The sequence below is a fragment of the Camelina sativa genome, chromosome 3, assembly GCF_000633955.1.
Source record: "Camelina sativa cultivar DH55 chromosome 3, Cs, whole genome shotgun sequence".
Taxonomy (NCBI): domain Eukaryota; kingdom Viridiplantae; phylum Streptophyta; class Magnoliopsida; order Brassicales; family Brassicaceae; genus Camelina; species Camelina sativa.
The window spans coordinates 12,564,964-12,578,771 of NC_025687.1; the positions used below are offsets into that span (position 1 = coordinate 12,564,964).

At 44.8% G+C, this 13,808-nt stretch overlaps 2 protein-coding genes across 2 annotated transcripts in view; both read left to right on the top strand.

The window, feature by feature from the left end:
- Positions 1-2,360, top strand: part of LOC104776780 (histidine kinase 3) — a gene marked incomplete in the record, with an annotated part of 7,527 nt that extends 5,167 nt beyond the window's left edge. The window contains 6 exon segments of the mRNA XM_010500903.2: positions 1-31; positions 126-177; positions 262-491; positions 605-703; positions 795-1,912; positions 1,998-2,360. Coding sequence (XP_010499205.1) covers positions 1-31; positions 126-177; positions 262-491; positions 605-703; positions 795-1,912; positions 1,998-2,262 — 1,795 coding nt within the window.
- On the top strand, positions 3,161-11,574 carry LOC109132259 (stress-associated endoplasmic reticulum protein 2-like). The gene is made up of 3 exons (XM_019243680.1): positions 3,161-3,352; positions 10,890-11,046; positions 11,347-11,574. The coding sequence occupies exons 1-3, from the start codon at positions 3,350-3,352 to the stop codon at positions 11,391-11,393; spliced, it is 207 nt and encodes a 68-aa protein (XP_019099225.1). The 5' UTR covers positions 3,161-3,349; the 3' UTR covers positions 11,394-11,574.

Below are 13,808 nucleotides of genomic sequence, written 5' to 3' on the forward strand. Positions count from 1 at the left end.
GGCTGAAGCAGCAGATGTTGCAAAGTCACAGGTACATACATCATCCTCAATTGATAGTTTTCCGCAGCATATTAAGCTTTCTATGTTAGTGAAAAGGGTTGTACTCTAACTTTGTTTTTATGCAGTTCCTTGCTACTGTTTCACACGAAATCAGAACTCCGATGAATGGTGTTCTTGGTGAGTATTGAAATGGCCTCCTTCTTTCACCTCTGTTTTATGAATTCACATATTTTCTCATGTTGACTTTGATTTGGTTTGTAGGAATGTTGCATATGCTTATGGACACTGAGTTAGATGTTACGCAACAGGATTATGTGAGAACTGCACAGGCAAGTGGGAAAGCTTTAGTCTCACTAATAAACGAGGTTTTGGACCAAGCAAAGATTGAATCTGGAAACCTTGAGCTTGAGGACGTGCGGTTTGATTTGAGAGGAATATTAGATGATGTCCTGTCACTCTTCTCTGGAAAGTCCCAACAAAAAGGGGTAGAGGTAACTTACTATATGATGATCTGCAAACCAAACAAAACTTTTTCCCACTTTCAGAGTTGTAACTTGTATGAAGTCTTTCTTACTGATTTTTTGTGTGATGCTGATGGATGCAGTTGGCAGTATACATATCTGATCGTGTTCCAGAGATGTTAATTGGTGATCCTGGGAGGTTTCGACAAATACTCACAAATCTTATGGGCAACTCCATTAAGGTAAATTGTTTGCTATATTCTTTGCTGATCATTCCTTTCATCCTAGTTGACTGATAAAAGGAGCTGATCATATTTATAAATATCCTGGCAGTTCACTGAGAAAGGACACATCTTTGTAACTGTTCAATTGGTGGAGGAGCTATTTGAATCTATCGATGGAGAGACAGCATTGACTCCGGAAGGTACACTTAGCGGGCTTCCAGTTGCAGACGGGCAGAGGAGCTGGGAAAACTTTAAAGCTTTCAGCTCCAATGGGCATAGGAGCTTTGAACCATCTCCACCTGATATCAACCTTATCGTCTCAGTTGAAGATACTGGCATAGGAATCCCTTTAGAAGCACAGTCCCGTATTTTTACGCCTTTCATGCAAGTCGGACCATCCATATCCAGGACGCATGGAGGCACAGGAATTGGACTAAGCATAAGCAAATGTCTAGTTGGACTGATGAAGGGAGAAATTGGATTCTCGAGTACTCCCAAGGTCGGGTCAACATTCACATTTACTGCTGTGTTTTCCAATGGCATGCAACAAACTGAAAGAAAAAACGACCCGCAGAACAACAACAACCAGCTCATGTTCTCGGAATTTCGAGGCATGAAAGCTGTGGTTGTGGACCATCGGCCTGCTAGGGCGAAAGTTTCTTGGTACCATTTTCAGCGGCTGGGAATTCGAGTCGAAGTAGTTGCACGTGTTGAACAGGCTCTACGTTATATGAAGATTGGTACCACCACTGTGAATATGATTCTTATAGAGCAAGAGATATGGAATAGGGAAGCAGATGTGTTCATTAAGAAGCTGCAGAAAGAACCTCTTGTCCTTTCACCTAAATTGTTTTTGTTAGCAAACTCAGTTGAATCGTCAATGCCAGATGCTTTTTGCAACGGTATAGATCCTCCAATAGTGATAGTGAAACCATTGAGGGCAAGTATGCTAGCAGCAACTTTGCAGAGGGGATTGGGTATTGGAAACAGGGAACCACCTCAACACAAGGGACCTCCTGCTTTGGTTCTCAGGAATCTTCTCCTTGGTAGGAAAATTTTAATCGTGGATGATAACAACGTAAATCTCAGAGTGGCAGCAGGAGCTCTGAAAAAGTATGGGGCTGATGTGGTGTGCGCTGAGAGCGGGATAAAGGCAATCTCATTGCTTAAGCCACCCCACGAGTTTGATGCTTGCTTCATGGACATTCAGATGCCAGAAATGGACGGGTATGTCTAGATTGTTATATACCACAAGTTTGTGAAAAAAAAGTTGAAATATGTAACTAACAGTTGAGATGTTTTATTTCTGCAGATTTGAGGCAACGAAGAGAATACGGGATATGGAAGAGGAGATGAACAAGAGAATAAAGAATGGGGAGGCATTGATAGTAGAGAATGGTAACAAATCAAGCTGGCATCTCCCTGTATTAGCAATGACAGCGGACGTGATTCAAGCAACGCATGAGGAATGTCTAAAGTGTGGAATGGATGGGTATGTATCAAAACCCTTTGAAGCAGAGCAGCTGTACAGGGAAGTGTCTCGGTTTTTCAATTCACCTTCAGATACAGAAACATGAAAAAGAAAAAGAAAAAAAAGGATGGGGTGTAAAGAAGTACGGCGAAGGAAACACAAAAAAAAACTCGTGTCTCCTTAGCATCTTGAAGTAGTAGTAAGCCCTTATCTTTCTCATCTTAAAAAAAGCAAGCTTTCTCAACTGTTACTAACGCCTTTTCTGTTGTTGATATTGCTTGCAGGAAAGAAAAAAGAAAAAAACAGATTGACGATTGCAAAAAGAGTGTATATAGAAAGGCCGGTGTGACCATATTTGTGGCCAGGCCAAGAAGTTAGACCAGTTTCTCTCCTGTAAAGTTTTTTTTTTTCTTTTGTCTTCTCTGTGATTGGGGAGACGACCCAAAAACATGTGGTTTGTAGATGAGAGTAGCAGCTAGCTGGGAATCTCTCTTAACTCAAGAGTTGGTTTGGACAGGGAAGAAGAGAGAGAGAGAGCATAGTACGTGTGTAAAAGTGTTGTGTGTAATGATGATTTAGGGATTCTTCTTGTAGTAGAACTAGTTGAAGGTTTGTTCGTTAATCATCATCGTCCAGGATAGGGGAGTGGACAATTACCTTTATTATACAGATACACTCTGGCACTTTTGTGATATAAAAAAGTATGAAGATAGCTTTACTTTCTCAATGGTGGTGACTACTACGTGAGTGCTTTTTTTGACTTTTATAATAAAACACGTCCGCGAGAGGTTGACCATAACGATGATTGTCCACATTGACATGGGGAGAGAGAGAGAGAGGAAATAGGCTTTCCCAAGCATTTCAAAGCCCAATAATAGTAAACCAATCAGTGACATCCACGTAGACGTCCACACGTCTCGATAACCAATCAAAGAATGGCTGTGACGAAGTTCGCGGTGAGTTGCATAAGCATAAAATAACTGATGACCCCTTTTAAAGGGAGGTCATCGGTGACACAGACATAATACTAGTATTATTTTCAAACCAGCAAAGACATAATTCTAGTCAAACACAGAGAACAACAAAAAAAAAAAACGCAAAGACAAAGGGGAGAGAAGTTTATATTTTCGGCTCGCGATCGTCAATTCGATTCCGTCCTGTTCGTTTCAAGCATTTTCGTCTTCGGTTTAATCATGGTATTTGCCGCGATCTCGATCCTTGCTCATTATGCTTCGTTTTGTCGATTTGGATCATCGGGATTGCTTCTTTTGATAAGGAGGGGATTCATGTTTTTTTTATTGGCTACAATATTTTTGTGATTTGTAGCTCCGATCTGGTACAAAAAATGTGTTTGAATATTGAAATCATGCCAAAATTGCTCTGTTAATCTATTAGGATCAACCGAATCATGACAAATGTGGATCTGTTTTCGAAATTTTGAGAGTCGGATTAGCTGAGTAGTTTATGTGATGTGAGCACCGGATCGGACATCCGACCAGGAACACTCGCACAAGACCCGGACACCATTGGAACACTCGGATCACCCGCAGGACAACTCCGGACCAGCATGCCTAGGATAACTCCCGGTGCAACCACTCGCTCGAAGAGCTCGGCCAGAACATCCAAGCACAAGATTAACCACTTCGTCCAAGCTTTCGTCCAAGAAGACCAAGAGAGCGACTCGGACAAGGCAACCATCGGCGAGACCGTCCGTACAGCCTTCGTCCTTAACCAAGGATGAGGGCGCCAAGACGTCAGGATCATGACTCGTACTCTTTTCCCTTACTTCGGGTTTTTCCCATGAGGTTTACCGGAGAAGGTTTTAACGAGGCGACGAGTCCTGACGCACAACGCCGCGTTTTGAAGCCAGTGACGCGGTTCCCGCGTTCAGCCTAAGGACGTGGCCTATTTTGTCTTTTTCTTTAAGCTTTGCGTTTTGAACCTTTTCTAGATCCTTCCCTTGTGAACGTTGGAATAGTGTGACGTGTTCACCGTCTGTGGAGACGCGTCAAGGGCTACGTGTGCGGTCCATTATGAGTCCGCGTGCCCTAGTTCCCTTTAAACCCTTACGCTATTTAAGCGTCCAACGCCACGAGCTTAGGTTTTCAGACTTGAATAAAATATAACTTTTCCCAAAGAGAGATTCTTTGTGTTCTTGTCTCCCCTCTCTTTCTCGCATCTTAGTCCGGGACTGGGCTTGAAAGAAACCCTAGAAAGACCGATCCGGGATCGATCTCTCTAGACGGCGTACGACGCTTTCCACCGCTCGTGTACACCGCCGTTCGAACCATATCGTCTCTATCGCACCGCGGTCAAACCGATCGTTAGTTGTGTTTCCCTTTCGCCCCCATCTCTTCCTAGTCAACCGAGGTCGAGTTTCTTACTCGGTTCGCTAGCCATCGTTCGTCTCCGTCCGTCCGTCCGTGCGACTCGGCAGACGACCGCGTCCGGCGTTCACATCAGCTGGTATCAGAGCTCTAAAAGCTCCTGACTCAAAGGTTGTGTCTTTCTAACCCAGAAACTCCTTCCTTTTGTTTAAAGTTTCGATCTTTAGCCTTTGTCTTAGTCTAGATCGCTTATTCTTGTTTCCGCTTGCTGAGTTAGTCTTTAGTTTTATTTTTTTTTGTTTGTGTTGTGTTATTAGACGTGTGCTTAGGTTGTTTCGTGTTCTTCCTGTTCTTCTTTTTGTTCGTCGTTGTTCTTGTCTAGGACTCCTTAGATCCATAAAGTAGCGCGTTTGCTTTTGGGTTTGTGTTGTGGTCCCAAAAGTTTTGCTTTTTGTGCGTGAGTTTGCTTTTAGGCGCGTGTAGGTTTCTTTTTGTTTAGTCATAGGTTGTCGTTAGCTTTGCTGTCTTCAATCATTGACTGTCCCAAATAAATATCTCATCCGTCAGTTTTAGACGCATTATACTCACGAATATTCGTTTTGGTTTGGACGAGGTACGTGACTCATTCGGCCAGCGCATCGCGTACGGACGAAGTCCACGTCACCGTTCGAGAATCAGCTCCCGACCGTGATATCTACCGTTCTTGACCCGAAGTCTGTCCGAGATATCAACCGTCCGAGTTTCCTGTCAATCCCTCGGCTCCAAGTACCGTATCTCCGTCAATCCGTACGACCACCATCCGTACCACGGACGCTATGGCTGCACAACAACAACCGGAGATTCCATTACCCCCGCCGGAGATCGGTGCCACCTTAACGGCCCTTCGTAACGGCATAGAACATCTGGCCGAACGATTAGCCCGACTTGAACTTGCCAATCCTCCGAGAGAAGATCCGCCGCCCGTGCGACGACGTAGGCAAGAACCAGAACCGAGTGACCAGTCCGACGACGAGTATGAACCGCGTCCAAGACAACGATACCGACGCGATGATCGGTACGAACCAGGGCACAAGTTGTCACCTCCGACCTTTGCCGGCAAGTCCGACCCCGAAGCATACCTCGATTGGGAAAGCCGGATGGACCACATCTACTCGTGCTACAACTATCCGGAGTTACGCAAAGTTTCTTACGCCGTGGCCCAACTCACCGACCACGCACTCACATGGTGGGATCGTCTGGTCGCTGATGAGCGTCGCAATCATGACCGACCGATCACCACTTGGGAAGTCATGAAAACCGTCATGAGACGTCGTTATGTTCCACCACTTTACCATCGCGAGCTCCAAAAGAGATTTAGGAGACTCACGCAAGGTTCGCGATCCGTGGAGGAATATTACGAGGAGTTCGAGCACCTAAGCAACCGACTCCAAGTAGAAGACTCCGAGGAGTCTCTCATGGCTCAGTTCCTTGATGGATTACAGGACCGGATTGCGCGTAAGGTCGAACGCCAACCATACCAGGGGTTCGAAGAGCTGCTGCACTTAGCAGTGCAAATCGAAGCCCAAGTCAAGAAGAAGATCGCCACCACGAGCCGGACCAGAGCCCAAGGTGTTCCCAACTGGTCGCCAAGCGCATCACCTTCCAACCGGCCACAAGAGAAGTCCCAAACGGCCGTCGTCGACTCGCGATTCAAGTCAAGAGAAACCACCAAGGATAGCCGACAAGATCCTCGCAAGACAACCAGCGACGCGCGCAGTCGGGACATCGTCTGTTTCAAATGCCAAGGCCGAGGCCATTATGCCCGCGACTGTCCGAATGCCCGCACCATGATCATTACCGAGTCCGGAGAACTCGAGTCCGAAGGAGAAAGGTCCGAGGCGAATGACCAAGACAATGCGGACTTGGAGGAAGCCATAGCTGAGCCCGAAGTTGGAGAGCTGTTGATGATCCGAAGAATCCTCAATGCCAGCCAAGAGCCGGACGACTCCAACCAACGAGACAACATCTTCCACACGCGATGCACGGTAAGCGGGAAGGTGTGTGGCTTGATCATTGATGGAGGCTCCTGCACGAATGTAGCGAGCTCCTACATGGTCAAGAAACTTTCCTTGCCCACCACATGCCATCCCAAGCCCTATAAGCTTAAGTGGTTAGACGATAAGACCGTGATACGCGTAAAGGACCAAGTCCTCGTCCCATTTAGTGTCGGACCGTACAAGGACCAAGTCCTATGTGATGTAGTACCGATGCAAGCTAGTCACCTCTTACTGGGGAGACCATGGCAGTTTGATAAGGGAACGTCACATTGCGGACGCACCAACCAGTATACGTTTGTACACGATAACAAACGTATCAGTTTAAAGCCTTTAACACCGACGCAAGTCCGCGAAATGCAATCCAAGTTGTCTAAGGATTCGGACTCTAAAATGAACTTCCTGATCCAGTCAAGTGACGTTAGAAAGTCCCTTAAGGACTCCAACCAAGTGTTATTGATGGTTTTTAGAGATTTGTTGGTTGAAGGAACAGGAGACTTGGGGGATACACTCCCGGACGAAATCAAGAACGTGCTTAAGCGATACTCGGACGTGTTCCCAGATGACTTGCCCGAAGGTCTACCACCTCTTCGAGGAATCGAGCATCAGATCGACTTGATTCCTGGAGCCCAGCTACCAAACCGTCCCGCATACCGAGTAAACCCGGAGGAAGCTAAGGAACTGGAGCGGCAAGTATCCGAGCTCATGTCGCAAGGATATGTCCGAGAGAGTCTTAGCCCCTGTGCCGTCCCTGTCCTACTTGTTCTGAAGAAAGACGGATCTTGGCGCATGTGCGTCGATTGCCGGGCTGTAAACAACATCACGATCAAGTACCGGCATCCGATTCCGCGTCTTGACGACATGTTAGACGAGCTCAGCGGATCAACCATCTTCTCTAAGATCGACCTCAAAAGTGGATACCATCAAGTGAGGATGAAAGAAGGAGATGAATGGAAGACCGCATTCAAAACCAAGCAAGGTTTGTACGAATGGTTGGTTATGCCATTCGGTCTATCTAATGCACCTTCGACCTTTATGCGTCTAATGAACCATGTGCTTAGAGCTTTTATCAACAAGTTCGTTGTGGTCTATTTCGATGATATCCTCGTTTATAGCTCTTGCCTATCTGACCATGTCGAGCATTTGGAACTTGTTTTAAGCACTCTCCGCGAAGAGCAATTGTACGCTAACTTGAAAAAGTGCGTCTTTGCTGCTAATGAACTTGTCTTCTTAGGTTTTGTTGTTAGTGAACAGGGGCTTAAGGTGGACGGCGAGAAGGTCCGAGCCATAGAGGAATGGCCAACACCTACCAGCGTTTCCCAAGTCCGATCGTTCCACGGGCTGGCCAGTTTCTACCGACGGTTCGTGAGAGACTTTAGCACGGTCGCCGCACCCCTTACCGCGGTGATCAAGAAGAATCAGGAGTTCAAGTGGGGAGCCGAACAAGAACGATCCTTCCTGGAACTCAAGAAGCGACTCACTCAAGCTCCTCTCCTTGTCTTACCCGACTTCAACAAGACCTTCGAGGTGGAATGCGACGCATCGGGCGTCGGCATTGGAGCCGTTCTCACGCAAGGCGGCAAACCGGTGGCCTATTTCAGCGAAAAGCTCAGCGGAGCCACTCTTAATTATCCCACTTATGACAAAGAGCTGTACGCGTTGGTCCGAGCCATGGAGACTTGGCAGCACTACTTGTTAGCTCGGGAGTGCGTAATCCACACGGACCACGAGACTTTGAAGCATTTGCGCGGCCAAACGAATCTCAAGAAGAGGCATGCGAAATGGCTGGAGTTCATCGAATCCTTTCCATACGTCATCAAGTATAAGAAAGGAAAGGAGAACGTTGTCGCCGATGCCCTATCCCGAAGACACGCCTTAATCACCACCATGGACGCCAAAGTTTTGGGGTTCGAGAGCATCAAGGATGCGTACGCGGAAGACGCTGAGTTTGGGGAATGTTTCAAAAATTTCGGTAAAGGCAACTATGCGGAGTTCTATGTATATGAGGGCTACTTATTCAGAGGTCGGCGCCTTTGCATCCCAGCCGGCTCTATCCGCGACCTATTAATCCGAGAAGCGCATAGTGGAGGTCTGACCGGACATTTTGGCGTGGCTAAAACTTTAACCATGCTTCAAGAACACTTCTTCTGGCCAAGGATGCGGAGCATGGTCGAGAAGCATTGCGGCCAGTGTGTGGTGTGTCGAGCCTCAAAGTCAACCACTCATCCCCACGGACTCTACACACCGCTACCAGTCTCGACAGGTCCTTGGGTCGACTTGTCCATGGACTTTGTCCTCGGACTACCGCCTATACATCGGAATGACACTATTTTTGTGGTGGTCGATCGTTTTTCCAAGATGGCGCACTTCATCCCATGCCAGAAGAGCAACGACGCAGTGCGCTTAGCCAATCTATTCTTTAGCCATGTAGTCCGTCTTCATGGCCTCCCGCGGACGATCATCTCGGACCGGGAACCGAGATTCCTTGGTCACTTCTGGCGTACCTTGTGGAAAAAGCTGGGCACGAAGTTACTCTATTCCACTGCCGCGCATCCTCAGACCGACGGACAGACCGAAGTCGTCAACCGGACACTTGGCGCATTACTCCGAACGGCTATCGCAAGCAACAAAGGAACCTGGTTAGAATGCATTCCTCTCATCGAGTTTGCCTACAACCAAGCGGTTCACTCGGCCACCAAGAAATCACCATTCGAAGTCGCCTACGGATTTAAACCTTTAACACCGATGGACTTGCTACCATTGCCACCGGACGAGACCGTTTGTCAAGATGGAGCCACTAAGGCCGAAATGGTTAAACGTTTGCACGAAGAGGTCCGAGCCAACATCGAGAGGAAAAACGAGCAATACGCACGCTTTGCCAACAAGGGCCGAAAGCCAATGCTCTTTCAACCTGGCGATTGGGTCTGGCTGCACCTACGGCCGGAGCGTTTCACGCAAAAACGGAAAGACAAACTAAGCCCCCGAGGCGACGGACCATTCCGGATCGTCGAGAAGATCAACGACAATGCCTACCGCCTCGAGCTGCCCGGTAAGTACAATACGTCCACATCGTTTAACGTTGCTGATCTTGTTCCGTTTGATGCAGGTGATGACGAAGATGTTTTGGGGACAAAACCTTCGCAAGGGGGAGGGAATGATGTGAGCACCGGATCGGACATCCGACCAGGAACACTCGCACAAGACCCGGACACCATTGGAACACTCGGATCACCCGCAGGACAACTCCGGACCAGCATGCCTAGGATAACTCCCGGTGCAACCACTCGCTCGAAGAGCTCGGCCAGAACATCCAAGCACAAGATTAACCACTTCGTCCAAGCTTTCGTCCAAGAAGACCAAGAGAGCGACTCGGACAAGGCAACCATCGGCGAGACCGTCCGTACAGCCTTCGTCCTTAACCAAGGATGAGGGCGCCAAGACGTCAGGATCATGACTCGTACTCTTTTCCCTTACTTCGGGTTTTTCCCATGAGGTTTACCGGAGAAGGTTTTAACGAGGCGACGAGTCCTGACGCACAACGCCGCGTTTTGAAGCCAGTGACGCGGTTCCCGCGTTCAGCCTAAGGACGTGGCCTATTTTGTCTTTTTCTTTAAGCTTTGCGTTTTGAACCTTTTCTAGATCCTTCCCTTGTGAACGTTGGAATAGTGTGACGTGTTCACCGTCTGTGGAGACGCGTCAAGGGCTACGTGTGCGGTCCATTATGAGTCCGCGTGCCCTAGTTCCCTTTAAACCCTTACGCTATTTAAGCGTCCAACGCCACGAGCTTAGGTTTTCAGACTTGAATAAAATATAACTTTTCCCAAAGAGAGATTCTTTGTGTTCTTGTCTCCCCTCTCTTTCTCGCATCTTAGTCCGGGACTGGGCTTGAAAGAAACCCTAGAAAGACCGATCCGGGATCGATCTCTCTAGACGGCGTACGACGCTTTCCACCGCTCGTGTACACCGCCGTTCGAACCATATCGTCTCTATCGCACCGCGGTCAAAACCGATCGTTAGTTGTGTTTCCCTTTCGCCCCCATCTCTTCCCAGTCAACCGAGGTCGAGTTTCTTACTCGGTTCGCTAGCCATCGTTCGTCTCCGTCCGTCCGTCCGTAGCGTCCGTCCGTCCGTGCGACTCGGCAGACGACCGCGTCCGGCGTTCACATCATTATGTGTATTGTGTTAGCTTTGATTTGGCTGCATGCATGCCCAATTTTCTCTTTTCATTTACATGAATTTGGTACCCAAATTGGATTGGATGTTCTGTTTAGTGTTGATGAAGAGATTGTGAATTTGAATATCTCCCTCGGATCTAGATAGAACCATTATTATTATTATTATCTTAGCTGAGTTTGATAATTTTGGTGTTGCAGACAACCTCAAAGAGACTCGCAGACAGGAAGATTGAGAAATTCGACAAGAACATATTAAAAAGAGGTTTCGTTCCTGAGACCACCACCAAGAAGGGCAAGGACTACCCTGTTGGCCCCATCCTTCTCGGCTTCTTCGTCTTCGTTGTCATCGGTTCTTGTGAGTTCTTCTTCTTCCTTCTTCTGATTCCAGTTCCTTAACTTTCTACTTATTTATTACTCTTATCTCGAAGGCATTACAATAGCACCTTTGAGTTAGGCTTCGCGTCTGAATCTAGATATTGGTTTCCAGATTCGTATTGGGTTTTGGGTTCTACAATGTCTTCTTTGTCCCCTTTTTCTTATATGACATTAGTAACAAAACATAGTCTGGAATCTGAATCATTTGATTAGCTAAGTGTATGTAAATGCTTTTCTATTATCCACTAACCTTGTATTTATATATATGGCTTTGTTACAGCTCTCTTCCAGATCATCAGGACTGCAACTAGCGGAGGCATGGCTTAAAACCAAATCACATTCAAGGCTGGAGGAAGCAATTCTTGAAATGAATATCTCTTCTTCTCTTCTGCCTTATCTCTTTTTTCCCTTATACTGTAGAATCTGTTAACTTTCTGTTTATTACTACTACATGTTATGAAGAATTTTGAGTCTTTTCTAAAAATATCCAACCTTTACGTTTATATTCTTCTTGTTCACTTGATTCACCAAATTCTAATACCGTTAAACTATTCCCTGTGGTTTACTCGGCCAGATAGAGTAGTTTGAAATATCAAAGTTGATTGATGAAGGATCTAGATCGGATGGACAATACCGAAATACCAAATGGCTACTCGGTGGAAATCCAAACGTTAACTAAGGGACACCATGTGGTTGGTGGTAGTTCCACGATACAGTCTTCATGGAACAACTGTTGTCCAAGTTGTTGGACCTAATTTTTACAAAAGCTAATCGGACTTGATAAAAAATAAATTGTGGAGACTGTTTTCACGTCTCCTGAAAAATCGGTCTTCTTCGTTTCTCAAATCCATGAGAACAGGAATTGAGGAGAGATCACGACGCCAATATTTTGCTTGTTTTTTTGGATTGGCTTGACTTGATTTGTTGCTAAACAAAGTCAATTAAATCGATTCCAAAAACCTATATATATATAAACACACAAGTTCAAGTCGCAAAATTGAATACATGACTTAAAGACGCAAAAACTCCAGCAATCTCTCTCTCAAAGTAATTGTTTTCGAGAGTATCGTAGTGATCTAGTTGGTCAGAGCTTGTTTTGGAGTGTTGCACTTAAGGAATTTTATCTAAATTCCTGATTTAGTGGTAAGACTTGAAAGTTGTACATACAAATCAACTTGATGAATTATAACAGAACCAACATCCCTCATTTTTACTATCAAGTTTTTTCGTATCTAACTATATCACCATCTCTTTGCCTTATTATTTAGTAGTAAAGTTTTTTTTTTTCTTACCTCATTATATCAATTTTTCCAAATAAAACATAGTTAGATATTGACGATTACATATGAAAGATAAAACTTGATCGTTGAACGGACGGTGACGATTAGCCAAAAGGGCTACTCGTAAAAAAAAAAAAAATAATAAAAAAAAAATATTTTCGATGGATGGATTGCTAGGGAGAGACACAAACACCATGCGGTTGGTGGTAGAAGAATCGCGCAACCGCTAGTCCGAGCTTTTATTAATTTACTTGGTGAGTGATACGAAAACTTGTTCATCATGAAGAATCTTTGTGTAATAAAATTGGGATTTGATATAGCCTTATTCTTTTTACCGCTTTAATGTAATGATATCATTTGGAACATAATAGTAGTAGTATATGTTAGTACAATGTAAGAAGAGGTAGAGAAGAAAAGGAAACACTGAGAGAGAGAGAGGTTATGATGATTAGTCTTTTAATAATGAATGGTAATTGCTCGATATGTTGTTAAATGGGAAGGGACATGATTGACCAAAGCGCATATTTGATGGGATGACAAAAAAAAAAATTGAACCCCCACGCTTTACGACTACTTTTACATTCTCCGTGGAATGATTTTTTTGAAAAACAATAATTACATACGTATTTCACCAAAAAGAAAAAGATAACCAAAATTATCCACATGCAATTAAATTTACATTCGATTCACATTTATTCTCCTTTTTTTTTTTTGTTTTTTTACTTGGCACATTCAGTGACTTTCTTACAACGATTGTTCGCAGTCTTCTTCTGCCGATGACACAAAGATAAGTTTTAATCTCATCTCCATATTATACTAGTTGTGACCTTCTACACATTTTTATTTGATAGAGATCGTATGATGAAACTATTCAATAGCAATAAAATGGATGAAGTTGAATATGTCGTATAATTACATTTACTGATTTACATATACAAAAGTGAAACAAAGGTGGAGGAAACCATGATTTAGTATAATTGCACATAATTATCATTTCAGTTTTTATTTATCAAGCATGCGTCTTCCTTTTTCGGTTGGCAACAAAAATAAAATAAATGGTTTTGTATATTTTTATTTTTATTTGAGATCAATTGGTTTTGTTTCTAGTTACAACAAAATGAACTGTATAAGAAGTATTGTTGTTAATAAAAAAATATAACGTACAGAAGAATAAAGTGAGAAAAAAAAAGTGAGGGGCAAAAGGGGAAAGAAAAGAGAGGAAGGAGGAATAATTGCTACGAAATAATCATATGGGGCCCATATGGGAAAAAAAAAGATGAAGCAACAAAAAAAAAAACAAAAGAGAGAGAAAAAGACAATTCAGAGAAAGAGAGAGAGAGAGAGAATACTTAATAACAATGGTTTTGTTTTACTAAAGAGAAAGAGAGAGAGAGAGAGACTCGGAGTCGGAGGAGGACATGGTGGGAGGTTAAAAATCTCCAGAACCCCCCCCCCCCCCCCC

Excerpts from the sequence above, each read along its gene's own strand:
- LOC109132259 (XM_019243680.1), top strand. Across the intron at positions 11,047-11,346 it reads CTTCGTTGTCATCGGTTCTT|CTCTCTTCCAGATCATCAGG; the intron begins GTGAGTTCTTCT and ends GCTTTGTTACAG.